This window comes from Ornithorhynchus anatinus, chromosome X1 (assembly GCF_004115215.2).
Source record: "Ornithorhynchus anatinus isolate Pmale09 chromosome X1, mOrnAna1.pri.v4, whole genome shotgun sequence".
Classification (NCBI taxonomy): domain Eukaryota; kingdom Metazoa; phylum Chordata; class Mammalia; order Monotremata; family Ornithorhynchidae; genus Ornithorhynchus; species Ornithorhynchus anatinus.
In genome coordinates, this window is record NC_041749.1 from 79,327,103 (window position 1) to 79,354,615 (window position 27,513).

Sequence of the window (27,513 nt, forward strand, 5' to 3'; positions counted from 1 at the left end):
CGCTTAGTAGAGTGCTTGACACCTAATTTCTCAAATACCATAAAAAACCTGCTCTTTTAGTTCTCTTAGAACATATTTAAACAAAGTTGCTTTTATTCCATTTATGCTCTGGGGAGATGGAAAGAATAAAATCCTCTTCCCAAAACATAACAGGGAAGATTTTATAGGTTAGCTGTTAGTGGTAATAATTTAGCATTATTAAGTTAATGCAGTGGTGAGGTTCCAGCAGGTCTGTGGTGTAGGAGGATAACAAACAGAAAATGGCTGTATTGATAGGGCCTATACTATGAGGCTCCTTAGATTGTAAGTGAAGTTTCTGATAAATTACTAGAAAGAAATGTCCTTGTTATCTGACGTGTGCAACTACAAGCTAAAAAGTAAATTGTGGTATGGGGGGGGGGGGGGGGGGGGCGGGGGGGGGGGGGCGGTGTGCTTGCATGTGCAAACCTCAAATTATGACCAGAAAAATTTGTTATCCAGGTAGAGCATAGGTTTAATTTATGTGCAAGTCACCAACAGATCCAACTCAAAGGAGGAAGCACCATATGGGTGCTTTACTCTCCCAGACCTTGGGGAAGACTTCCAGTTCAGAAAGGTATAAGGTCTCTAGCAAGGACATGTGTATAACAATTGACTAAATCAGCCCCCTTCTATATGGTATTCCCTTCTCAGAACCGTGGGCCTCTTTCCATCCCTAGTTGGCCCAACAGCGTTGGATTCTTGAAAGGGGGTAGGGGGTTTAGAGCCATATTTTCAGTCAATTGTATTTTTTGAGCACTTACTGTGTGCAAAGTACTGTACTAAGCACTTGGAAGAATACAATATTACAATCAATAGACACATTCCCTGCCTGCTCTCTCCCACCTAGGAATAATTTTTCTATGGTTTCCTCCCTGCTTCTAAACAAGACCTGGCCATAAGGCAAAGGGAATAAAGTTTGGTGATGTGAAACCCAGACACTCATTCACTGGTGACATACATGCCGATTTGAAATTAGATTCCTGAAGAAGCACAGATGCTCTGATTTGCCTGTACATGAGTGTTCAGCTGTGGGCACTTTGCCACCTTACTTTACTCCTTTGCCACATTAGAGGAGTTGCTGCTTTGAGTAGATGGCATTGTTGGTCTAACTTAGAAAATCAGATTCTTGCAAGTGTCTAACAGGCATCATAAAGTGATTTTTAAAATTGGATGGTATTACCTGGAACTTGTATAATAGCACTCACTTTTCCAAAACACATTTATAACAATTCTCATTTTGCCCTCACATCATCCCTCTGAGGAAGAGAGAGGCAGGTATTACTTCCTCCAGCTTTTTCAGGATTGGGAGCGGAAGCACCAAAAAGGTTGTGACTTGCCTGAGGTCACCCAGGAATACTATCAATGCTGGGACCAAAACCCTGGTCATCTGACTCCAAACCCATGCTTTTTTCACTAGCTCACCAACAGACGGTGTGATCCTGAATGGAATTCTGAGGCCATTAGAGCAGTCCAGAGTGTTTCACACCACCTTTCTCCCTAGGTGGCACCCCGTAGTGAAATAAGTTTGCTGGTCCATGTGCCCTGCCAAAATAATCTTCGCCCTGGGTTCATGGTGAGTGACTATTTGTGTCATTTGAACTTTTACTGGAGACACTTGGAGCGTTTGTTTTTTGCAAAGCAGGATGAGGATAAGGGGCTCTCAGACTTGCTTGTTTTGTCAGTGTCTGGAAAGAAAATGCTTGCATGAAACACCTCTCTCTGGGTCTCATTTAGCCTAGGCTCTAACTGAGGTTAATCAGCTTTGCCAGAGAACCAGACCACAAGTTTGGATCTCTAGACAGTGGAGGTCCATTTTCTTGTTTTTCCACAGACATTTTGGGGAGGAACAGTTTGAATGTCCAGGGGGTAACTGAAGAGGCAGGAGGCTGAAGTTTTCAGCTTTTTTTTTTTATATGACAGTTTGTCCCTGTCAGTAGAGGCAGAACAATCTTATTGTTTGCCTGCTCTGTTTGTTTGGAAATGACTGAAGTCTCCTATGTGTTTGAAAGAGAGTGGAGGGAGGGAGGGAGAGAGAGAGAGAGAGAGAGAGAGAGAGAGAGAGAATTTGTGACTCCTTTTAAAAACCTGTCCCTGCATGTCCTACACCCTGCAAGTAAATGGTCCTAGTTGTGCAAAAAGGATCTGCCCCTGGGCCTGTCCTAATTAGGGATATGCCTGGTGGAGATATTACATTACAATATTGTGGTATTGTACTCTCCCTAGTGCTTAGTATAGTGCCCTGCACACAGTAAACATTCAGTGAATATGATTGAATGAATGAGAGCAGGCTGCAAATGCAGCATCTCCCTTCCTCTCTCCTTCACCTGAAGCTCTACAATGGGGTTCTAGCTTTGCTCCCTGTGGGAAGATTGAGATCTCTAATATCGCCTCCATCTTGCTGCAAGGTATGCTCCATCTTGCTGTATGGTATCAACAGGTCCTCATTTCTCCAGGCAACATCCCTGAGAGAACAGATGCATGGTAGCAGCTGCCTCTCCTTACAGGAGTCAAATATGTGTCCAGCCAAATTCGGGGAACAGTCTGGGGAGGAGATATCCCGTTATCAACAACTGTTATTATTATTACAGCTCTTTTAATTATTGAATGATCATGGTGTGCTAGAATGTAGACCCATTCTGTGCCCTCAGGACCTTCTGTTCTAAGAAGCTTTTACAAGAAACACCTTCTATCTTTATGTCCTCTTTCCTTTGCTGTGTTTCTCCACCCCTCCCCCTGCAATTCCTTTGCTGAAGACTCAACATAATTGCACTGGAATCTGGGAGCCTGTTAAATCCATGCCAGTTGAGAGGCAAAAGTAGCTCATAAGTTGTAGTAGAAGAGGGAAGGCTATGATTTCCCACTCTCTCCCCCTTGCGCCCCCCCCCCCATTCTTTGGAAATATTAGTTCCTAAAGCTCATGTTTCTGCATGGGGGAAATAGAAAGAAAATTGACCTTGCTTAATGTTCTTGTTTCTTGCTCCTCACCTCCCTTTTCTGGCCTCCCCAAAACAGCATCTGGATCACCACCCTAAGCTCTCCTGGTTCTGAAAAACCCTGGGGTGCTTTGGGCAAGATAGACGTTCTCTTTCCTGAGGCAGCCTCTCATTCAATGCTCTCTGCCTTGACCCAGTTCCAGAGTACACAAGTATAAAGGCCTCTTTCACAGCATGTACCTCAGCAAGCTTGCACCTTGGATTCTTAGCACCAGGGTAGGCTGAGGTCGTGGAGGTTGTTTTTATTTTTCCTTTGCTGACCTCTTTCACAGTTTAGATTCTGATTTTCAGAAAGTGGGAATTGGGGGGAGGGGGAAGTATGGGGGGATGTCACAGAGATGGGACTGTTTCTTTAAAGCAAAGGGGTCTCTGAGGACCTCCTGGCCAGGCCTGTTGAGTGGCAGGCAGAGCTGCTGCAATTCAGTGCCAGCTGACATAGGTCTGACTTAATGGAAAATGAATGCAAATCTGCGTGTCTGTCTGGATCTGAGCTTATAGTGCTGGAGTTTGATTCTTTTCCCTGCCCCTTCACTTCCCCATTTGGTCATCTTTTGGTTGGGGGTTTTCTCAAGGATCTGGGCTGGAGAATGGCGCCCTCTTTATCAATAGGTTTGGGACAACTCCAGCCAGTACTAGTGGCAGATAAACAATCTCTTTCCTTCCGTTTTCAATTGTAAGCTGCTGAGAGTTGGCATTCAGAGACTTCATTCAGTCCCTGCAGGGACTCAGAGATTGGTGCAGTCGGCCTTCCCGATGAAGCCTGAAGGCTTGTGCTAGGAGCACTTTGGTGCACTGCTTGCTCGGCAAGGTTTCCAGGCCTCAGTAGCCAGATCTTGCTTGTTTCTGCTTCATCTGTCTGTCTTCAGCCCAGTTCTTTCTCCTGAGTGGAAGCGTGGGGAGGAGGTCCTTTGAAGCACTCATGTAAAATAAGCATGAATCCATAAATTGGAGAAACTTACATAACACTTCCTAGCATGGGAGCGGTCTCCGGGGCTGTGGGTGTATTTTTGTGGGTGTGGCGGTTGCGGTTCTTTTGATTTGGAGCTCTCGGTAAATTTGTTCGTTGCCAGTACGTTCTTTCTGCTTGTGAACACTGAGGTCCTTGAAGGGGGAAGCTGCTAGGCCTAAAAATTGTTCCCAGCTGTGTATACTCTACCTTTACCCCCTCTTTCTTTCACTCTCTCTCTCTTTTTCTTTTTTTGGCGGTGGTGGTCGCAGTAGTTTCAGTTAGCTTTAAGAAAGCCAGATCGAGTGGTAGAATTCATCATAAGCTTTGGGTTTCCCCTCCCCTGGTGCCGTCTCATGCCCGGTGAGAAGTATTCAGTTCCCAAGATGTCCCCCTTCAGCAGTCATGGCTCCCAGAGGGTAGGAACCCTTCTCGGTATCTGGTGATCCAAGGCGCCTCAATTCTGCCTAAATTAAGGCCGCTTCTTTTTTTTTTTTTTTGTTAACCCCAACCTTTCAAGCTCAAAATGGAATTGAGCAAAGATGCCAGGTATTTCCAGGGTTAACATTTGCATGCAATGTGCCTGTTGTTCAGTGGTGCCTGCCATTTAAGTAAGGCAGTCAAGACACTCTTTAGGAGTGTCTCTTCTTACTTCTCCATCAGGTCTAGGAAGGAAATAACCCAAAAAGCTACCATATGACTTCCTCCAGAGACTAAATGCCAACACCATGGGGCTAGTCTATTCCTAGGTCTTAGGGAGTCCCATATATACTCCCATGAATCTGGTGAAGATGAAAGGGCAGGGCGGGCGGCTTTGAGGATGGGGATGTTTGCATTGTGACGTTTGTCAAGCCCACGGGAAGCCTGTCATCCTCCTCTGCAGCTGTGGAAACTGAAAGCTGCATCAGTCACAAGCACTCATTGCCAAATTAAAATATCAAGAGCAAATACAGTGGGCCAGATAGCAGAGCCCTGGTCTAGGTGCTAGGGGGAATAATAGGAGAACTAGAGTTGCCCTCCAGTTCAGGAACATCTGGGGGTCACAAGTATTGTGGAAACACAGGACCCAGGGGAGTCTATGGGGCTAGCATAGATTTGAACTCTGGCAGCCCTGCTGCCTCCTACCTGGCTATCAGTGGGGAAGCAAATTAAATACATATTTCAATTTCTTCATTGTTTTGACTTTATCTCCTGAGCCCTGGAGCAGCATTTAAGGGGTCTTGCCTGAAATATCAGTGCTTGGCCAGGCAGCGACCTCTCTTCTCCTCCCTCACCACTGCCTTGTGAGTTGCTGAGGGGCCTGGGGCGAGGAGAAGGGGGAGATACTCCACTAGGGTTTGAAGAGCAAACAAGAAGTGTAAGATGGAATCTTTACCCTAGAGGAGCTTACAGGCTTGGAAGGTCTGGTCTGTACAGGGCTTTCTGGGAAAACTCCATTTGCAGATACCCAAGGAATCCAGATCTTCACTTGGATTAGTACACCTGTCCTTCAGCAAATAAGGCATTGTGTTTTGTAACCATATCTGACTTTTGGCCTTCTGAACTCTCTAATTCTTTCCCACTGTCGTATGATCATTCAGCTCCTTTCTGAACTAGTTGAAGGGCTGAAAGTAGGCCTATTTCTGTGGACATGGGGAAGGAGGAAGAGTATGAACAAGGCAATCAGGTTATCACTTAAGGCTCTGAAATTCTCCTGCCCAGGCTCTTACTGAATCATCAAACCTTGATGGGATGGACTTTTCCAGTGGAATTATAAAACACACTTCCTGTTTCGTGATGGGAGGGGATGGGTGTGGACTAAGGTCACTAAATCACCACAGCCTTAGTCCTTTCCCTAGTGGAAAGAGCCCAGGCCTGGGCAAGTCACTTCACTTCTGTGGGCCCCAGTTTACTCAACCGTAAAATGGGGATTCAATATCTGTTCTCCCTCGTATTTAGACTGTGAACCCCTTGGGGGTCAGGGATTGGGTCCAACATGATTAACTCATATATACCCTAATGCTTAGAACAGTGCTTGACACATAGTAAGCGTGCAACAAATATTACTATTACTTTATCATCACTATTATTGTTATTGTTACTGTTACGATTATCCCAGAAACTCCACTGCAGGGGTGTGGTCTCTAGGAGCATGTTATATAGCCCGAGGCAGTGGACATGAGGCCTTTTGTTCTTGTTGATACCTCAGCACTTGTGAACTGACATTCCCAGTTTTCTCTGGGATGCCTGGAGTGTACATTCCATTTTTAAAATGGCCATTTTTAGTTCTTCAGTCTATTTTAGCCAAAGTGGCTCTTAAAGCTGTGAAGAAAAAAGGTGTGATGGGGTGGCTTAGGTTTTTATCCTTTCCCCTCCCCCTCTTAAAGTAAATATCTGAGATCTACTGCTGCCTTAGCTAGCTCCTTGAAACTTTCTGAGAGTGAGGAAGAAGAGACTCTGATATTGACTTTAACTCTAACCTCACCAACTCTGAAATTCTAATTTCTAACCACAACCTCCTCACATGCCTTTTCTTCCACCTTTGCACTTCCACAATCTGTCTTGCTCTCCCCCCCAGAGACCTTCAATCTCTTGAACCCTTTCAATTTTCTATGCCCCACTTGATCACCATACCCAACCTAGCTTTTCTTGAGGCACAAATCCACACCCTGCACACCACCCCCTCCACTCAACTCAGCTTCCTCACTCTCCTGTCCCACCACCAACCTGCAGCCCTGGATCACCTCCCTAGTAAGCTTCCTCCACTCCTGTGCTCAAGCTGCAGAGTGCTGCTGATGGAAATCTAGACAACTAGCTGACCTCCACCAACTCAAATTCATCCTCACCTGTTTTAATTCTGCCCTCTCCTCCACCCAGCTACAATGCCTCTTTTCTTCCTGGCTTCCTTGCCCATTGCCTGCATCAGCTGTTTCAGACTCAACTCCTTCCTCAAATCCCCAGTCCACCCATCTCCCCTATCTCTTGCTCTTTTTCTGATAGGAAAAGTCCATCCCCAACACATCTGCAATGTCTTGAATTTTCTAGCCCTTTTTTTGTGAAACAAGCTATGTCACCATTAAGGGTGTCCTCTTGGAAAAATCTGATTTAATCAGACTTAACTCATCTAAAGACTTTCTTTGAGATTGAAAGCCTTGAATGTATCCTGGTTTTTCATTAATTCAGCCAAAGATTTGCAAACCTCTCTGAGCCAATCCTAAAGCTTCAAGAGACCTTGAAAAGTCATCTTGTCCATCCCCCACAAACCTCATTAAAAGATAGGGGTGGGAGTGCTGCAAAGGATTATCTCTGTGTAACAATGATGCTCCACTGGCTAAAGGTCAGGAAGCCCAGAATACAGTTGGTAGAGTTGTGAAGCAGTTACATTGCTCAGAACCAGATGCTTGGAGGTTCCAACCGGTGTCTGAAGAGTTACATAATAATAATGATGGCATTTGTTAAGCGATTACTATGTGCCGAGCACTGTTCTATGTGCTAGGGTAGATACAAGGTAGTGAGGTTGTCCCATGTGGGGCTCTGTCTTCATCCCCATTTTAAAGATGAGGGAACTGAGGCATAGAGAAGTCAAGTGACTTGCCCAGAGACTTGCTGATCAGTGGCGGAGCTGGGATTAGAGCCCACTACCTCTGACTCCCAAGCCCAGGCTCTTTCCACTATGCCACGCTGCTTCTCATCATTTGTTAGCACCCTAGAATCTGTGGTCAATAATTGCTACTACCCCATCAACCCAAGACTAGTTGTATGTCTCTGTAGTGGCAGCTGATAAATATGAAATGTAGAATGTCACAATAAGCAGTGTGATTTTTTTTTAAATAGCACCTTCAAAACATAGAACTCTCAACAATGAGCTTTTCAAAAAGTTCCTTTTGAGCATTCCTGCACTGAGTGAAGTGGAGATGACTTGGCACAAGGCCAGAGGCTGGATAATGCAATAGACCTTTTATCCTTTGGCAGAAAGTATCCCAGGTGCCTGAGCCTAGAGGAAGGAGGTGGGAGTTTTCACTTGACCCCAGGTAACCCCATACATTAAGATTAGGACATTGGGGAAGGCATGAGAGAATCTATTGGTTTCCTTCGTCCACTCCTGCCAAACTCCCACCGTATTATCCTCTTTTTACGGAGGGTGTTATAAAATTTTCATTGACTTTTGGGAAGCAGCATGACCTAGCAGAAGGAGCTAAAGAGCACAGTCCTGGGAGTTGGGACCTGGGTTCTAATCCTAGTTTGCCTAACTTGCCTACTGTGTGACCTTAGACGAGTCACTCAACTTTGGGCCTCAGTTTTCTTATCTGTAAAAACGCCTGGCCTCGCTCCTCTTTAGACTGGTAGCCCTATGTAAGATGACTGTATCTAGTCTGCATATATTGTATCTATCCCAACACTTACTACAGTGCCTGGTACATAGCTTTTAACAGATTATTATTTGGATTTTATTCTGTATGCTAATACAAAGCAGTGTCTGAGAGCTATGCTTGGGCTGGATCAGCCATAGAAAATTATCCTGAATGTGCAGCCCTAAAAAAATATACTTGGACCTCAATTAACAGCAAATTAGACTTGAGTCTTCAAATTCTGCTTTGAGCGTTTTGGGATTATGGCTGGAAAATTTTCTGCCTCACATCTCATCCCAATCAGATGACAGAACAACCTCATGTTGCTGGCGTTAGAATGGAAATAAGTGTGACATGGGCAGTTGATGCTTTGTTTTTTTTTAATGGTATTTAAGTGCTTACTATGTACCAGGCACTGTACTAAGTGCTAGAATAGAGACAAACTCATCAGGTTGGACACAATCCTTGCCTCACATGGGGCTCAGTCTTAATCCCCATTTTACCCATGAGGTAACTGAGGCCCAGAGAAGTTAAGTGATTTGTCCCAAGTCACAGGACAGACATGTAGAGAAGCATCATGGCATAGTGGCAAGAGCATGGGCTTGGGAGTCAGAGGACGTGGGTTCTGGCCCCGGATCCGCCACTTGTCTGCTGTGTGACCTTGGACAAGCCACTTAACTTGTCTGTGCCTCAGTTACCTCATCTGTAAAATGAGGATTAAGACTGTGAGCCCCATGAGGGACAACCTTATTGCCTTGTATCTATCCCAGTGCTTAGAACAGTGTTTGGCACATAGTAAGTGCTTAACATAACATTATTATTACTGTTATGTGGCATAGCGGGGATTAGAACTCAGGTCCTTCTGACTCCCAGGCCCATGCTCTAGCTATAAGGCCACACTGTTTCTGATGCCAGTGGGAAGGTTCCTTGGACTGATCTGCTGGGTGTCAGATCTGGGCTTATGGCAGTGATAGGAGATTGATACTTGGTGGGAAAGTGGGGAAGTGAATCTACTTTATCTTGTACCCCCTTATTCAGTCAAAGCCCAACAATAAGAGCAACTGGGATTAGATTCATTCATTCATTCAATAGTATTTATTGAGCGCTTACTATGTGCAGAGCACTGTACTAAGCGCTTGGGATGAACAAGTCGGCAACAGATAGAGACAGTCCCTGCCGTTTGACGGGCTTACAGTCTAATCGGGGGAGACGGACAGACAAGAACAATGGCACTAAACAGCGTCAAGGGGAAGAACATCTCGTAAAAACAATGGCAACTAAATAGAATCAAGGCGATGTACAATTCATTAACAAAATAAATAGGGTAACGAAAATATATACAGTTGAGCGGACGAGTACAGTGCTGTGGGGATGGGAAGGGAGAGGTGGAGGAGCAGAGGGAAAAGGGGAAAATGAGGCTTTAGCTGCGGAGAGGTAAAGGGGGGATGGCAGAGGGAGTAGAGGGGGAAGAGGAGCTCAGTCTGGGAAGGCCTCTTGGAGGAGGTGATTTTTAAGTAAGGTTTTGAAGAGGGAAAGAGAATCAGTTTGGCGGAGGTGAGGAGGGAGGGCGTTCCAGGACCGCGGGAGGACGTGACCCAGGGGTCGACAGCGGGATAGGCGAGACCGAGGGACGGCGAGGAAGTGGGCGGCGGAGGAGCGGAGCGTGCGGGGTGGGCGGTAGAAAGAGAGAAGGGAGGAGAGGTAGGAAGGGGCAAGGTGATGGAGAGCCTTGAAGCCTAGAGTGAGGAGTTTTTGTTTGGAGCGGAGGTCGATAGGCAACCACTGGAGTTGTTTAAGAAGGGGAGTGACATGCCCAGATCGTTTCTGCGGGAAGATGAGCCGGGCAGTGGAGTGAAGAATAGACCGGAGCGGGGCGAGAGAGGAGGAAGGGAGGTCAGAGAGAAGGCTGACATAGTAGTCTAGCCGGGATATAACGAGAGCCCGTAATAGTAAGGTAGCCGTTTGGGTGGAGAGGAAAGGGCGGATCTTGGCGATATTGTAGAGGTGAAACCGGCAGGTCTTGGTAACGGATAGGATGTGTGGGGTGAACGAGAGGGACGAGTCAAGGATGACACCGAGATTGCGGGCCTGCGGGACGGGAAGGATGGTCGTGCCATCCACGGTGATGGAGAAGTCTGGGAGCGGACCGGGCTTGGGAGGGAAGATGAGGAGCTCAGTCTTGCTCATGTTGAGTTTTAGGTGGCGGGCCGACATCCAGGTGGAGACGTCCCGGAGGCAGGAGGAGATGCGAGCCTGAAGGGAGGGGGAGAGGACAGGGGCGGAGATGTAGATCTGTGTGTCATCTGCGTAGAGATGGTAGTCAAAGCCGTGAGAGCAGATGAGTTCACCGAGGGAGTGAGTGTAAATGGAGAACAGAAGAGGGCCAAGAACTGACCCTTGAGGAACTCCAACAGTTAAAGGATGGGAGGGGGAGGAGGCTCCAGCGTAGGAGACCGAGAATGATCGGCCAGAGAGGTAAGAGGAGAACCAGGAGAGGACAGAGTCCGTGAAGCCAAGGTGAGATAAGGTATGGAGGAGGAGGGGATGGTCGACAGTGTCAAAGGCAGCAGAAAGGTCAAGGAGGATCAGAATGGAGTAGGAGCCATTGGATTTGGCAAGAAGGAGGTCATGGGTGACCTTAGAGAGAGCAGTCTCGGTAGAGTGGAGGGGACGGAAGCCAGATTGGAGGGGGTCTAGGAGAGAATGGGAGTTAAGGAATTCTAGGCATCGATTGTAGACGACTCGTTCTAAGATTTTGGAAAGGAAGGGTAGTAGGGAGATAGGACTTTAACTGGAGGGGGAAGTGGGGTCAAGAGCGGGTTTTTTTAGGATGGGGGAGACGTGGGCGTGTTTGAAGGCAGAGGGGAAGGAGCCCTTGGAGATTGAGTGGTTAAAAATAGAAGTTAAGGAAGGGAGGAGGGCAGGGGCGATGGTTTTAAGAAGGTGAGAGGGAATGGGGTCCGAGGCGCAGGTGGAGGGGGTGGCACTTGCGAGGAGGGAGGAGATCTCCTCTGAGGATACTGCAGGGAAGGATGGGAAAGTAGGGGAGGGGGTTGTTGGGGGGGGAGGGGAGAGGCGGAGGGGTGACTTTGGGGAGCTCAGACCTGATCGTGTTGATTTTCGTGAGGAAATAGGTGGCCAGATCATTAGGGGTGAGAGATGGGGGAGGGGGAGGAACAGGGGGCCTAAGGAGAGAGTTAAAGGTCCGGAACAATCGGCGGGGGTGACGGGCATGGGTGTCGATGAGGGAGGAGAAGAAGCTTTGCCTGGCGGAGGAGAGGGCAGAGTTAAGGCAGGAAAGGATAAATTTGAAGTGTGTGAGGTCGGCTTGGTGCTTGGACTTTCGCCAGCAGCGCTCAGCAGCTCGAGCATAGGAGCGTAGGAGGCGGACGGAGGAGGTGATCCAGGGCTGTGGGTTAGTGGCGCGAGAGCGGCGGAGGGAAAGGGGGGCGAGAGAGTCGAGGTGAGTAGAGAGGGTGGAGTTGAGAGCGGAGACCTGATCGTCGAGAGTGGGAAGAGAGGACAGGGCGGCAAGGTGAGGCGAGATGCTATTGGAAAGACGGATGGGATCGAGAGAGCGGAGGTCTCTGTGGGGCAGTAGCGAAGATTTGCAGGGGGAGGGAGTGTGAGAGATGAGGCAGGTGAGAAGGTTATGGTCAGAGAGAGGGATTTCAGAGTTGGTGAGTGAGGAGATAGTGCAGCGGTAGGAGATGACGAGATCGAGGGTGTGACCGAGTCGGTGAGTGGGCGCGGTACGGTGGAGGAGGAGGTCGGCAGAGTCGAGGAGGGATAGCAGGCGGGCGGCAGAGGAGTCGTCGGGTACATCCGTATGGATGTTGAAGTCTCCAAGGATCAGAGTGGGCAGAGAGAAGGAGAGAAGGAAGGTGAGAAAGGGGTCAAGGTGGTTGAAGAAGTCGGAGGTGGGACCGGGAGGGCGGTAGATGACGGCGACAAGTAACTCCTGAGGTTTGAAGAACACGGCTTGATGTAACTTTAGCATGAAGTCTCTAGTTTGGGGTTTTTGTTGTTTTTTTTTTCCTTGGGGGTCATGTGGAACCAACTCTACCTCCCAACCTGGGAATCAACCAATCAGTGGTATTTGAGTGCTTACTGTGTGCAGACCACTGTACAAGAGAAGCAGCATGGCACAAGAGAAGCAGCTTGGCTTAGTGGAAAGAGCATGGGCTTGGGAGACCGAGGTCGTGGGTTTTAATCCCAGCTCTGCCACTTGTCAGCTGTGTGACTTTGGGCAAGTCACTTAACTTCTCTGTGACTCAGTTACCTCATCTGTAAAATGAGGATTAAGACTGTGAGCCCCATGTGGGACAACCTGATTTCCTTGTATCTACCTCAGCGCTTAGAACAGTGCTTGGCACATAGTAAGCACTTAAATAAAATTATTATTATTATTACTAAATGCTTGGGAGAGTACAATACAACGGAGTTGCTAGACACATACCCTGTTGACAAGGAGTGTACAGTCTAAGGGGGAGCTGGACATTAAAGTGAATTACAGATATATACACAAGTGCTGTGGGGCTGGGGGTGGGTTGCAAGGTTTCAGATCCAAGTGTGTAAGATCTGAATAGGAATAGCAAGTTGAAGATGGGTATGGCTGGGTGTAGCTAAATGTGAAGTTATCATTTTCCACCAGGACTGTCTTGTTTCTAGGCTTAATTTATAACTGCCCTATACAATCTAGATCCTCACTGTCAACATAACCCCTTGTATCCATAAGTTCCAATGTTTCATTTTGAATATGGGGGTAGAGTTTTGGCATGATTTTCAGTGGGCGTTGGAGGGGGGAGGTGTAGGGGGAGGGTTTATAGAGCCTAAGGTGAGAGAGCAGATCCAGACAAAGATGCCCAGCCACAGAAGGGACACAGATACTCTTAGCTTGAGTAAGTTTGCTGGGGTGGAAGGCCAGACCTGGCATGGAATGACCATTCAAGTTGTGGACGTGGAGAATCCCATGCGATCCATGGTCAGAGGGAGGCTGAAGAGTCAGCTCTCTACAAGAGCTAGGCATTGAACCATGTTTGTTTCTTTGTCAAGGTGGGTGTGAATCAGGAATGCACTTCCTGTGGGGGCTGGGCTGGAAGCAGGAGCTTATTGCTCTCATGGAGAAGCCACACAGTATGGCTTCTTCCCTCTTCCCCACTCCCCTATTGCTCAGAGTGAGCAGATGACCACCTCCACCAGCTGCAGTGGCAGGGATGGGAACCTGCCTAAAAAGCTGTGGGGATAAAGCTATTGGTTCATCCTCCACACTCCTAATTTTACGGGGTTCCAATTATTCCTTTCTCACCCTTGGAATTGGGAGTTGGTGCCTTTGGTCTGACCAGTCACACATCTTTGAGCCCTTACAAGTAGCTGTGCATATTAGCAGATGTCTGCATGCCCATAAGAAAGTGACACATGTGAGTGAAAAAATCATATGGGAAGGTATAAATGTTAATGGGCTGGTATTTATTTTTTTATTTATATTCATACCTGGGTTTATCTGCAAGAATCCTTTCCTAACCTTGAGAAAAGCTGAATGGAAGAGTACTGGGCTCTTGTGTTCAACATCTAGCTAAAATCAGATAGTCCAAGCTCACCATGACTGGGCTAGCTGAGTTTGACAGCTGAGTAAACTGTTGCCTTTCTGTACAAAGCTACCAGGCACTAAAATGGGTTTAATTAATGCCCTAATTTGTTTTCTGTCTGTAGAGCTGAACCCGTCTTCCCACACACATTTAGAGAAGGGATTTGACTTTTTTTTTAAGTAGAGGGAGTGTTTTGTTTTTAATTCCTTTCAACCATACATCTTTCTCTGAGGTTAATACCCAGTTAAATCTCTTGTATCTCCTTCACCCTACAAATAAACAATTTATTTCATTCTCTACCTCTTTCATGGGTATCCAAAAGTATTCCAGGTGCAGTTCTGGATTTATATTTATTTTTGAATGTCTTCTCACCAGGACCCTTTTGTTTTGCCTCCTGCTTTAGGACATTTTTTCCTCCATTCAGATTCACATCACTCTGCTCTTGGACAGTCCCTATGGGTAGAGATGTGAACAGAAAGTCACAACTGCACTGAAGGGAAACTTAGTAATAATAATAATGGTATTTTTTAAGTGCTTGCTATATACCAGGCACTGTACTAAGCACTGGGGTGGATACAAGCAAATCGGGTTAGACACAGTCCTTGTCCCACCTGGGGCTCACAGTCTCAATCCACATTTTACAGATGAGGTAATTGAGGCACAGAGAGGTGAAGTGATTGCCCAAGGTCACACAGCAGACAAGTGGCAGAGCCAGGATTAGATCTCAAGTCTGCTGACTCCCAGGCCTATGTTCTACCCCCTATGCCATACTGCTTAGTACAGTCCTCTGCACACAAGCTCAGTGATAGAGTGCTCACTGTGTGGAGAGCACGGTATTAAGCATTTGGGGTAGTACAATAGTTTCAGGAGACATAATCCCTGACCTCAAGAAACTTGCAACCCATCAGTGTCATATGGCAAGAGTGAAGCAGTTAGGCAGGATGAGCCAGCAGAGTGCTGGTGAGCAGCAGTGTGGCCTAGTAGAAAGAGCACAGGCCTGGGAGTCAGCAGATTTGGGATCTAATCCCAGCTCTGCCACTTCTTCTGTGTGACCACGGGTGTCACTAAACTTCTCTGTGCCTCAGTTACCTCATTTGTAAAATAGGGATTCAATACTCACACTCTCTGTGACCTGTATCCTGTATCTTCCCAGTGTTAAAGTACAGTGGTTGACACTTAGTGCTTAACAAAGGCCACAGTTGTTATTATGTGGTTGAATCCCATCTCTGGCTTGAGGAAAGTGCAACTGACCAGTTTACATTTGTGACAAATGGCAGCCTGTTGATAATCCAAGGGAAAGATATGGGACCCGTAGTTAGAAGTGGGCATCCATGTCTTCAGGGAGACTGTCCTTGGGATGATCCTGATTTGATGTGGGGTTGCAGAATTGTGTAGGATAGAATTGGGTCAGAGGAAAGTTGGGTCAGAGAAAAGGGGGAGTGCAAATCTGGGAACATAAATATTTCAATAGGTTTTGTTTTATTTTGCTTTATACTGTACAGACTGTTTGGAGTCTGGGCTGCCGTTTCTGGCAAGTGGCATCTAATCACAGCCATGTTTTCAAAATTGCCTGCTTCCCGTTGAGCAGAATGTGAGTGCTGTCGTGCTCTGGACAAGGAATAGATTTACCATGTGAAGTCACTGGGTCAGACTCCAAACTTAATTTTTTCTGAGGATCCTATTCTTAATACTTAAGCATCCCCCGAACAGCATATTTATTAGCGAGACCTGAATGAAAATTCCATCACAGTGCCATGAGTTGAACAACAATGTATTATCTAGCCCAGTGTTCTCTTTCTGACAGTGGTCTCAGGAGGCTTTTAGTAACTGTCTGATCATTGCTTGCCTTGACACCAACCTTAATGTTTAGGAGTTACCATCTAGCAACCTTAACTTTTCCCATCTACATCCCTAATTTGACCTCCAAGCAACAAAATGATACAATCCCTTCTTGAGCATATTCATTTCTTCTGCCTGCTCAACTTTCTGCAATGATGATGATGATTACATTTATTATCAATCAGTGATTCTTACTGAGTGCTTACTGTGTGCAGAGCACTGTACTAAATGTTTGGGAGAGTAAATGGCAACAGAGTGAATAGTCATGTTCCCTGCCCTCAAGCAGTTTGCTGTGTGAGGATGTGTACCATTTTAGCTGTTGTCACATATTGGACCAAAGACTTCAAAGCCATCAACAGTAACTCTGAGATCTTTCCTGAGACGGAATTAATAGCTGTGAGCCTATTATCATGTAGATATAATTTGTATCATTTTCCCCTATGGGCACCTCTTTGCACTTACTATCTTGCACTTAACGTTGAAGCTCACTTGTTGCCATTATTATTATTTTTTTTGATGACATTCAGCTTTTAGGTCTTCCCGATGACATGACATCCTATATCCTGAAAGAGTTTAAAGCCATCTGCCAACTTGAAAATTCCACCTTATATGCCTCTTCTAGATTGTTTATAAAGATGCTAAACCAAACTTGTCCTAGCACTGATCCTTGGGGGACCTCAATTCTCTAGCCTGAAAAGAGGCTACTTATCCATCATTGCTGTTGTGTTAAGCGCTCGCTGTGTCAAACACTGTTCTTAATTTATGTAGATACATGTTAATCAGGTTGAATGCAATCTCTCTAGCATATGGAGTTCACGGTCTAAATAGAACAGGTATTTAATCCCCACTTTACAACTGAGGAAACCGAGACAGAGAAGTGAAGTGAGTTGCCCAAGGTCACACAGTAAGCAATCAGCAGAGTTGGGATTAGAAACCAGGTCATTGGAGTCCCAGGCCTGGGCTCTTTCCACTAGGTCCTGCTGCTTCTCCCTTGCTTTGTTTCCTATGTTAGCCAACTTTTATCAATGATGTAACATTTCCTCCTATCCCATGATTATTGGGTTTGGGTTTTGGGCTTTTTTTTTTAAAGTCTTTAGTATGGAACCTTGTCACCAGCCTTTTGAAAGTCTAAATCTATCATGCCTCCCCTCTACATGCTCACTGACCCCTTCAAAGAATTCCAGCAGATTAGTGAGGTATAATTTCCCTTTCTAGAAATCACCTTGTCATGTCTCCAGTAGGTTGGTTTGTTTAGCTTTTCCTATGTGCCCACTGACCCTAAACTTAATGATGCCTTTAGTTTACCTTGTATAGAAGTGATGCTTACTAGCCCGTAATTGCTAAGATCACCTCAAGAACCCTTTGTAGCTGGGAGTTATATTGACAATCTACCAGGCGAGTGGTCACTGTAATGATAGGTTACAAACTGGCCAGCAGTTCTACAACTTCCCCTCTGAGTTCAGACCTCTTGGGTGGCTGCCATCTGGTTTGGGGGATTTACATACTTTTTAATTTTTTTTCTAATGGTATTTAAGCCTTTACGATGATGATGATGGTATTTGTTAAGTGCTTACTATGTGCGAAGCACTGTTCTAAGCTCTGGGGGAGATGCAGGGTAATCAGGTTGTCCCATGTGGGGCTCACAGTCTTAATCCCCATTTTACAGATGAGGTAATTGAGGCACAGAGAAGTGAAGTGACTTGCCCAAAGTCACACATCTGACAAGTGGTGGAGCCGGGATTAGAGCCCATGTCCTCTGACTCCCAAGCCCGGGCTCTTTCCACTGAGCCACGCTGCTTCTCATGGCTTCTTTACCATGTGCCAAATGCTGTTATGCACTGGGGTAGATAAAGGATAATCAGGTCAGGCCCAGTCCCTGTTACACATGGGGCTCATGGTCTAGTTTATCCACTTGGTTTATAAGAAACTGTGTGGTCCCTATAATTTTAATCTGGTTTCAATCTGTCTACAAAAAAAAATAAAGAAAAGGGGGGTTGAAATCACTCTAACTTCTTTCTAAGTAAAGACTGAACTAAAGAATTTATCTAGGCTCTTGACTATCACTTATTCATCCCCGAGTGCATTTAGGGGAAAAAATGGGACCACTTGATGATGATGATAAGCTACTACCATCACACCTACTTCGGTTGTCTCCGCAAGCTTCTCTTTGGCCTACCTGGCTCTCTTGTTTGTACTTGAGTTGCCACTTTCTATAGACTTTCCACAAATGGAAGTTACCCAGCAGAGAAAAGGAAAGAAAACTTTCCCCCTCTTTTACGCTGCCAGACAACACTCCAGTACTTATATTTGTGTGTGTTTGTGTGTGCACATTGCTGTGACACACATTTTACCTGGCCCTCTGAGATGGTGATTTTGGAACAGCCTCTGGGCTTCTGGTAAGTTGCTTGTCTTTTTCTAGGTACCTTGTCTAGGTTTGTCCTGGTTAAGGAAAGATCACGGGCCTGGGAGTTGGATGACCTGGGTTCTAATCCCTTCTCCATTTACCTGCTGCATGACCTTGGGCAAATCACTTAACTTCTCTGTGCCACAATTCCCTCACTCATCTACACAATGGAGATTTAATACTGGTTCTCCCTCCCCGTTAGACTATGGGACCTGATTATCTTGTATTTACTCCAGCACTTGGTACAGTGCTTGGCACATAGTAAGCATTTACCAAAGACCACAATTATTATGGTCTGCATTTTTTTTCTCATAGCTTCCTTTTCTAAAATTAAGGTAGTGGTATTCATTGAGTGCATGTGCAGAGTACTATATTAAGCACTTGGGAGTGTACAGTAGAATTCAGAAACCTGATCCCAAGACTCAAAGCACCTAGAATCACAATATAACACCAATATCCTTTGTTAAAATTAATCAAGTTGAGGACACTGTTGCACAGTAACTCTCATGAAAGTTTGACTGAACTGCTTCTCCAGATCCTGAGTGTGCCCTAGATAAATGGGTCTAGCAGAGCAAGTGCCTCTGCAAGCCAATGTTCAAGTTCCTTTATGTACTGCCTTCTCCCCTGGCCCCTTAATCCTATAGCCTTAGCAGCTCTCCTATCAAGGACCCATCAGGGGTGTGCACTCCAACCCTTTCTCCTTCGCACTCCGTGCACCCGGATCCTCCTCTCACATTCTTCCTGGGAAAAGTCATTCATGACTTCACAGGGTGTAATTAAAAACATCCACTGGCGGAGTCTATATGCCTGCAGCCTTTCTTCTGACTCACTTTAATCAGAACAAGGATTTTCCACTCCGTCGTCTGCATCACCGCTGTTTGTGCTCTTGAAGCCCAGAGTAGAGTGGGGAGTGAACTGTATAGCTTGCCTACTCAGACAGAGGTTACCCACCTGAGGTCTCCCTGACATTTCCCACATTCCAGTTTGTCTGTCCCGGCATGTACTGGCCCTCAACTGAATAATAATAATGATGGTATTTAAGTGCTTATTATGTCAAGCCCTGTTCTAAGCAGTGGGGTAGATACAAGCTAATCAGGTTGAACACAGCCTCTGTCCCACATGGGACTCAAAGTCTTAATCCCCATTTTACTGATGAGGTAACTGAGGCATGGAGCAGTGAAGTGACTTACCCAAGGTCACTCAGCAGTCTAATGACAGAGCTGGGATCAGAACCCAGGTCCTCCTGACTCCCAGGTCCATGCTCTATCTACTAGCCCACACTGCTTCTCCTACTAGGCCATGCTGTGATCCAGTTCCTGGTCTTTGTGGGGGCAGGTGGGGTGGGGGTATACCTTAAGCCTGCACTTCCCAATTTCATTCTTGAACTGAAACATTCATTGATGGCTCAAATCTTGGAGATCAGGCTGGGTTTGCAGGGCACATTCCCTTAAGTGATGCAGTTGTTACCAGGCTTCAGTATGAAAAGACCAGTCACTTCACCACCCTGCCCTAAAACTTTGTTCTTCACCTTTCACTCTACTAAGCAATTTATGATGATCCCGGAGGGGTTATCCTTCTCATGGAATGTGCAGAAGTGAAGGAGAAAGCTCAAGAGAAGATGCTTTCTCCTCCAAGCCTCTTTTGGCCCTGCCTGTTATTAGTGTTCATGAAATGAGTTCTGAACTCCGCAACTCTTAAGCTTACATAGTACCTAGGGAAGACAGGTGTATCAATTTTTTTAAAAATCCTCATAAGTAGGCATGGTGTTATGAAAATCAAAGAAACTACCTTGGGGTCTGGCTTTGGCTTTGGGCATTACCTCGGAGTCAGTGTCAGTTCGAAACAGACTCCTGCAATGTATGATCTAGAGGTGGCCCTCTAAGCTTACTATGGGCAGGGAACATGTCTGCTAATTCTATTAAGCTCTCCCAAGTGCTTAATACAGGAGCTAACACATAGTAAGCACTCAGTCAATACCACTGATTGATTTTTCTCCCTTCCTCCCAAGGAAAAAATGAAGTTGTAAATTTCTGAGCTCCGGGGACTGCCCTAGGAAGTAAATCTTTGAGGTTTACCATCTTGGAATGAACAAGATTAAAAGCAGGAAGTAAACTCAGAGACCACATAATAACCCAGCCCTATTTGTAGTTGCTTCCTGCCACTGACTTTGCCTGTGCCGTCCGCATTTTCCACCTTCTAGAGCAAAGAAACCAGTATCTTTAGACTGTCCAGCCATGATAGGCAGATAGATTAGTCAAGCTCTCCAACTGGGTACTTTATTTTTGGCAAACTGAACACTGTTTCCATTATCAGACTCAGGGCAGAGTGCCCCAGACCAGAGGCCGTCCAGTGAAAGGGAGTGCTAGGGAAGTGCTGCTGCTGGGTCCTGTCTCCCTGCCATGAGGAAGAAATGAGTCCCACTTACTCCCTGGAAGGGCCCTGGATTGTGTGTGCCATAGTTCAGCTGGGAGAAAGGGAGAAGGTGTTTATATAGCCACTAGCTGGGAATGGAGCCAGTTCTTTCAGGAGTTCTCTAACTTGGGATTGAATTCTTGCATTTTGAGTTTGTTCATTTTGTCCTGGAGAAATGATGGCCTGAGGGCCCCTCCAAAACCAATGCCTTCCTCATTAAGCAACACTTCATAGCCTCTTTAGGGGTGATCCTCCTGTGACTAAAACATCCCATCTCTTCACCTGCTATTTCCCAACCCATCATCTTCCTTCCTCCCAAACCAACCTTCTTGATTCTCCCATCTCCATTCCCCTGACTCGGAACTCCCTCTCTCCCATGTTGGACAGACTGCTCTCCCCACCTTCAAATCCCTCCTTCTCAAACAAGCTTTCCCCAGTGAATTTCCCACCACAATAAGCCATATCATCCCTTCAGCCAACTCTAGCACTTTTATGAACTAATTCACACCTTCCTTAGCAGTCATGTGTATATGTCCACTTGATTTATTTTTGACCACTCTAGTTGTAAATGTTTTCGTTTGTCTCCATTAGAATGTAAGCTCCTAGTGCACAGAGATTCTGACTGTTATTTTGTACTTCCTAAGCACTCCAAGTGGGTGCTCAAAAAATTCTGCTACTACTACTATTTAATGAATGTTATTGTATAATCACAAAGGCCTTTTTAAATACAGCACATGAACCCACATGTCTGCTCTGTGACCTTGGGCAAGTCACTTAACTTCTCTGGGCCTCAGTTACCTCATCTGTAAAATTGGAATGAAGAGTGTGAGCCACATGTGGGACTGTGGGCTACCCCAGTGCTTGGCACATAGTAAGTGCTTAACAAGTACCATAATTATTATTATTGTTAATACAGTGCATTAATACATTCCAGCATCAGCCCAGAAATGTTTCTTTCCCTGTAAAAGTTGCGAGGGAATGGGGAGGATATTTTCACTGGCCCCTTAGAGTTTCATTCCTGTGAAACTATCTAGCTATCAGCAATCTCAGTGATCAGGGAAGAGGGCTGAAGGTTTCTAGAGCTTTATTTACTTTAAAAGCTTCTCTTCCCTTATGCAGAGGACTTGGAGGGAGGTGGGGTGTGAGGAAAGGCGGGTGCTTGGAAGGTCAACTGTGTGATGTCAGGGGAATGTGTCCAAGTCAAAGTGAGACAATCATCATGGGGGAAGGGAGTGGGCACTTCGGGTTTGAGATGGTTGCTAAGACCAAAAGAAGATAGGCAATCAGACAGGAAGGGAATTTCAAAAGCTGTTCAGGAAATCAATGGCCTGGCAACAGTCTTTGTAAAATTAACATCCCAGCATATTATTTATGTGGTAAAGGTTTTGATGATGTGCCACAAAAAGGCATCTTCAAATATTCATGGAGTTGATAATGAGAGATCATTACACATTTTGGAAGGTGATGAAATGTCTTTTAAAACTAAATAACCAAATTCTCCCCCTGGTAAAATTGAAAGAGTTTGACAGATTATGCCTGCTTCCTGCCACTGACTTTGCTCTAAGAGGAGTTTAATGCTAATGGTAGAGGCAAAGAACTAGTCTCTTTAGACGGTTCAGCCCCAATAGCTAGACAGATAAGTCAAGCACTCCGATCAGTAGGTTATTTTTGGCAAACTGCACACGGGTTCCATTTTCAGACTAAGACAGGGCAGTGTGCTCTGGAGCAGGAGATTTCCAAGGTCCAGTGAAAGGAAATGCTAGGGAAGTGCTGCTGCTGGAGGAATGCCAATGACATTTTTGTGTCCAGAATGGGCCCTAGTCTGGAAGAAGAATATCTTGGATCGTGTGAGTGCTTGCTGTGTGCAGAGCACTGTAAAATTTGGAGAATACATTATAACAGAGTTGGTAGACATGTTCACTGCCTCCAAGAAGCTTACAGTCTAGAAGGGGAGACGGACATGAAAATAAATTACAGATATGTACATAAGTGCTGTGGGGCTGAGGATGGGGTGAATAAAGGATACACATCCAAGTGCAGAAGTGATGCAGAAGGAATTAAAGGAAACTTTCCTTTGTACTTTCCTCTCTACAAGATTTAAGTAACAGATCTCCAGTGGCATAAATGACTATCTTGTATTATCTACACAGAGTTAGTAGAGTTCTTGGCACATAGTAAGCGCCTAACAAATACCACAGTTGCTGTTAAGTGCTGAGCAGTGAGGACAGGCGAACCCTCGGGATGTGGAAGTTCTGCAGGGCAGTTAGGGTTTTCACAGGGGAAAAGGCAAGATATTTTCAATGGGAGTTTGTATGTTTTTAGAGTCAGTTGCAAATCATGGGAAAATTTTAGATTTGTTTTCTGCTTAAGTGGAGACCCAGCTGCATCTCTTAGGGGAAAGGATTTTGCTTCCTGTCACCCTGCTATTTGGGGTTTAGGGAGAGGGTTTGGCTGTGGAGAGAAATATTTCCAGTTGAAGACTTGAGTGTTTAGAAACTCTTCCTCAGAAGGGTCACATGTTAGTGGGGTAAGGAGAGAGAAATTATATCCAACTCCTATCCACTTGCCAAAATACTTGAGGAAACTGAAAGGTTTTTTGCCTACCTATCCAGTAATGGACTCTTTTTCTAAAGGACATTCAAAGTGTTAACCTTGGTCAGCTCTTTCTCTGTGGCACAGGAGAGAAGGCCCACTCAAGCACTGTGCCCTGATGCCTGGGGCATCGTCTTCCAGGCTTGGGTGAGTGCTGGGGTGGAAGGATGGAAATGAGCTACCTTCCCAACCAGTGTGAACATAACTTGCACATTGTAAACTCATAACCAATATTAAGATCAGGAAGCCTCTCTTGAGCATTAGGGAAGGAAGGTTTCTTCAGTTCCCCACCTATTCATCTTATGGCTAAGACCTTAATGAAGTGGGTGACCAGGGTGTGTAATTCTAAGAGTTGGGTAGAGGAGGCAGTGGTCTGGAGTTGTGTGGAGAGGGTAGGAGGCATAGTCTTAGTGGGCCTGTGGCTAAAATAAAATACTACTTTGGAGTGAGTCTGTTTTGCTGTAGTGTCTAACCCAATTATCTTGTATTCATTCAGTCATTCAATCATATTTATTGAGCACTAACTATGTGCAGAGCACTATACTAAGTGCTTTGAAAGTACAATACAGCAATGGAGACAATCCCTGCCCACAATGGGCCTTACAGTCTGGGGTGGGGGGGGGAGACAGACATCAAAACAAGTAAACAGGCATCAATATAAATAAATAGAATTATAGACATATACATATATATGTAAGTGCTGTGGGGTCGGGGGGGAAGAGCAAAGGGAGTGAGTCGAGGTGACACGGAAGGGAGGGGGAGCTGAGGAAAAGGAGCTTAGTCTGGGAAGGCCTTTTGGAGGAGGTCCGCCTTCAGTAGGGCTTTGAAGGGGGAAAGAGTGACTGGCAGATTTGAGGAGGGAGGGTGGTCCAGCCCAAAGAAAGGATGTGGGTCAGGAGTCAGTGGCGAGACAGGTGAGATCCAGGCACAGTGAGAAGGTTAGCACCAGAGGAGTAGAGTGTGAGGGCTGGGATGTAGAAGAAAAGAAGGGAGGTGAGGTAAGAAGGGACAAAGTGATGGAGATCTTTGAAGCCAATAGTGAGAACTTTTTTTTCATATGGAGGTTGATAGGCAACCATTGGGGATTTTTGAGGAGGGGAAGGGGTGACATGACCTGAATGTTTCTGTAGAAAGATAATCTGGGCAGCGGAGTGAAGTGTGGATTGAAGTGGGGAGAGGCAGGAGGTTGGGAGGTCAGTAAGGAAGCTGATGCAGTAATCCAGTCGGGATAGGATGAGTAATTGTACTAACGTGGTAGAAGTTTGGATGGATAGGAAAGGGAGGATCTTGGTGATGTTGTGAAGGTGAGACCAGCAGGAGTGGATATGTGGGCTGAATGAGAGAGCGGAGTCAGGGACAACACCAAGATTGCGGGCTTGGGAGATGGGAAGGATGGTTGTGCCATCTACAGTGATGGGAAGGTTTGGGAGAGGACAAGGTTTGGGAAGGATGATAAGGAGCTCTCTCGGACAGGTTAAGTTTGAGGTGGTTGGAGGACATCCAAATAGAGATGTCCTGAAGGCAGGAGGAGATGCGAGCCTGGAGGGAGGAAGAGAGAACAGGGGAGGAGATATAGATTTGGGTGTCATCTGTATAGAGATGATAGTTGAAGCTGTGGGAATGAATGAGTTCTCCAAGGGAGTGAGTGTAGATGGAGAATAGAAGGGGACCAAGAACTGAACCTTGAGGGACCCCTACACTTAAGGGATGGGAGGGGGAGGAGGAGCCCGTGAAGGAGACTGAGAATGAACGGCCAGAGAGAGAAAAGGAGAATCAGGAGAGGACAGAGTCGGTGAAGCCCCAGTGCTTAGTACATAGTAAATGCTTCACATATACCACAATAATTATTATTATTATTATGTCGTTGTTGCGTGGCCTTACTCATGACAAAAGCCAGGTGGGGAGTCTGACTTGAAACCATGGGAGACGTCCTATTTCCTCAGCTGAATGTGTATTCCAAACAGGCTCCTTCTACCTTTGCCAGATAAGGGGGCTAGGTAAGAGGACAGAAGGGAGAGGGAGGAGAGGAAACACCAGCCAAGCAAAGCCACAGAGTTAAAGAATTTCCCCATCCCCTTTCTGCCTCTTGCTGTGAAATTCTAAAGTTGGCAGTGAGGTCTGTGGAGTCTTGGAGTCAGGATGTTGCTGAGGGGAAAAGACTCAAAGTGAACTTAAGGGTAGGAAAAATTATTGTTTTAAATGTTTTCCTGCTTTTTGAAAATGAATGTCCAACAAAATACAGTTCTTTAGAAGATTTATTCATGTATTTTTTTAAACTCAGTACCAAGCCTCTGGGTTCCTAGAGGTGATACCAGAAGTTCTTCCATAACTCAGTGCAGCAAATTTCACTTTGTTCTCAGATTTGAGATGCGAAGAAGTTTACAGTGAAAATAAATGGCTGCATTTTGATCCCATTCACTCACACTTGAGTCCCCACCATTTGCACACTGTCTGGGTAGCTATATAGTAGGCCATACTTACAGAAGAGACATTTGGGAACTCTGGTATACAGTGCTCATTGGAGGCTTCCTTTTTCCTTTTGTTTGCAGCGTTGAGGGAGAAACCCCAGGAAGCGAGACCGGCACATCTCTGGATAGCTCTTCAACTTACCATCAAGGTCCGATAACACACAGTTCCTCCATAAGCCCGGACCACTACGACCACTCCGCATATGGGCTGTACGCCATCTCCCCTGGGCAGCAGCGGTCCCGCCGGCCAAAGCTCCAGCACTCAACGTCCATCCTCCGAAAGCAAGCGGAAGAAGAAGCTATTAAGAGGTCTAGGTCTCTTTCCGAGAGCTATGAACTCTCTTCAGACCTACAGGATAAGCAGGTATGTGGAATCAGTATTCCTTGATTCCTGTGAATAGAGCCAAAGCAATTTCAAAGAAGTTTCACTACTGAGAAAGTTGGGACCTTTGAATTATCTGCAGCCCAAAAATGACAAATGCATGTTCGCTTGGAGCCCAACTGGATTCATTGTTGGTGTAGTTGAGAGCAGATATGAGAAGTTTGTTTTGCTCCTTTGATTCCCTGCCCCTTCATGACTGGTTTTTAGGGGGGGAAGGCAGGGTGGGGGCTAAGATATGTTAACTGGGAATATGGAACAAACTTCAGACTAAGTCACCTCCTCTCAGGAGCTGTTTTTCAAGAGCTCGGCTCCAGCTGCTTATTTGGTAAAGGCTCAATTTTTTTGTTGTTGTTTTGAGAAGGATTCAGAAGCTTTTGTTTAGTTTGGGGAGATATGAACTTTTCCAGGGTGGTTGAAAAGGGTCTCATCTTGGAGCCTTAATACAGTCACCTTTGTATTAATTTTTGAACTTCAAACCTAGGTCCTTATTTACCTTGACATAAATCTCAGATTGGAAGGATTTTCCTTCCACATTCCTTCCATATATATTTGTTTTCAGTTGATAGTTATGAAATGAAGGTTCATTCTGTTACTAGTAATTACGATGCCAGTTAATTCTGCAATGTGGAGGGTGGCAGGTTTGGCCTTCTGGTTTCCTATCTTGGCCCTGAGCAGTTGGAAAATGAAAGTATATAAAATGAAAATTAGGGTGTGAGATTGAGATTCCAAAAGGACTAGTATCAAGGTAGGTCCATTTGCAAAATAAATAGCCTTAACAGATATTAACTGCAAGTGATTATAAGGTTGCTTATTGTTTACCAAGCACTTAATTCTGAAAATTGCACTCAATACCATTATTACTGTGACTACTACAATTTCATTCTCTCAGTGAACTGGCCTGTCTTTAGAGCGTGGCTGTGTAGATTTGGTGATGCTTTGAACTCACTCTTCTTTTTTGGACTGCTGTGTACCAGGAGTTCGGATACAGAGGTCTTTGACATTATAATAGAACAAGTGCCCTGCTTTCAATTTTGCAAAGGATTGAGATCAGTCCATCCTTACTTAGACTTAGAGCCAACTTCGGGTGCATTGTCATTCTCTTGTAAAAAAAAAAAATTGCCCCAGTGACAAGGATGGGGGATGGGCTTTGTAAACACCCCCTCTCCCCCCAGACAACAAGCCCACCTCATTTTGGTGTAGAATCCCCCATGGGGACATGCAGTGTGGCTCAGTGGAAAGAGCCCAGGCTTGGGAGTCAGAGCTCATGAGTTTGAATCCCAGCTCTGCCACTTGTCAGCTGTATGACTGTGGGCAAGTCACTTAACTTCTCTGTGCCTCAGTTACCTCATCTGTAAAATGGGGATTAACTGTGAGCCTCACGTGGGACAACCTGATTACCCTGTATCTACCCCAGTGCTTAAAACAGTGCTCGGCACATAGTAAGCGCTTAACAAATGCCAACATTATTCCAGCGCTTAGAACAGTGCTCTGCACATAGTAAGCACTTAACAAATACCAACATTATTATCTAGACAAACAG

At 45.7% G+C, this 27,513-nt stretch overlaps 1 protein-coding gene across 6 annotated transcripts in view; it reads left to right on the forward strand.

Annotated features, from left to right (window-relative positions):
* The window catches only part of IQSEC1 (IQ motif and Sec7 domain ArfGEF 1), a 661,275-nt gene that overhangs the window by 561,235 nt on the left and 72,527 nt on the right, over positions 1-27,513 (forward strand). For all 6 annotated transcript variants that reach the window (XM_029050996.2, XM_029051004.2, XM_029050998.2 and 3 more), the window contains one exon: positions 25,673-25,955. In XM_029050996.2, coding sequence (XP_028906829.1) covers positions 25,673-25,955 — 283 coding nt within the window. The remainder of the gene's footprint in view (positions 1-25,672; positions 25,956-27,513) is intronic.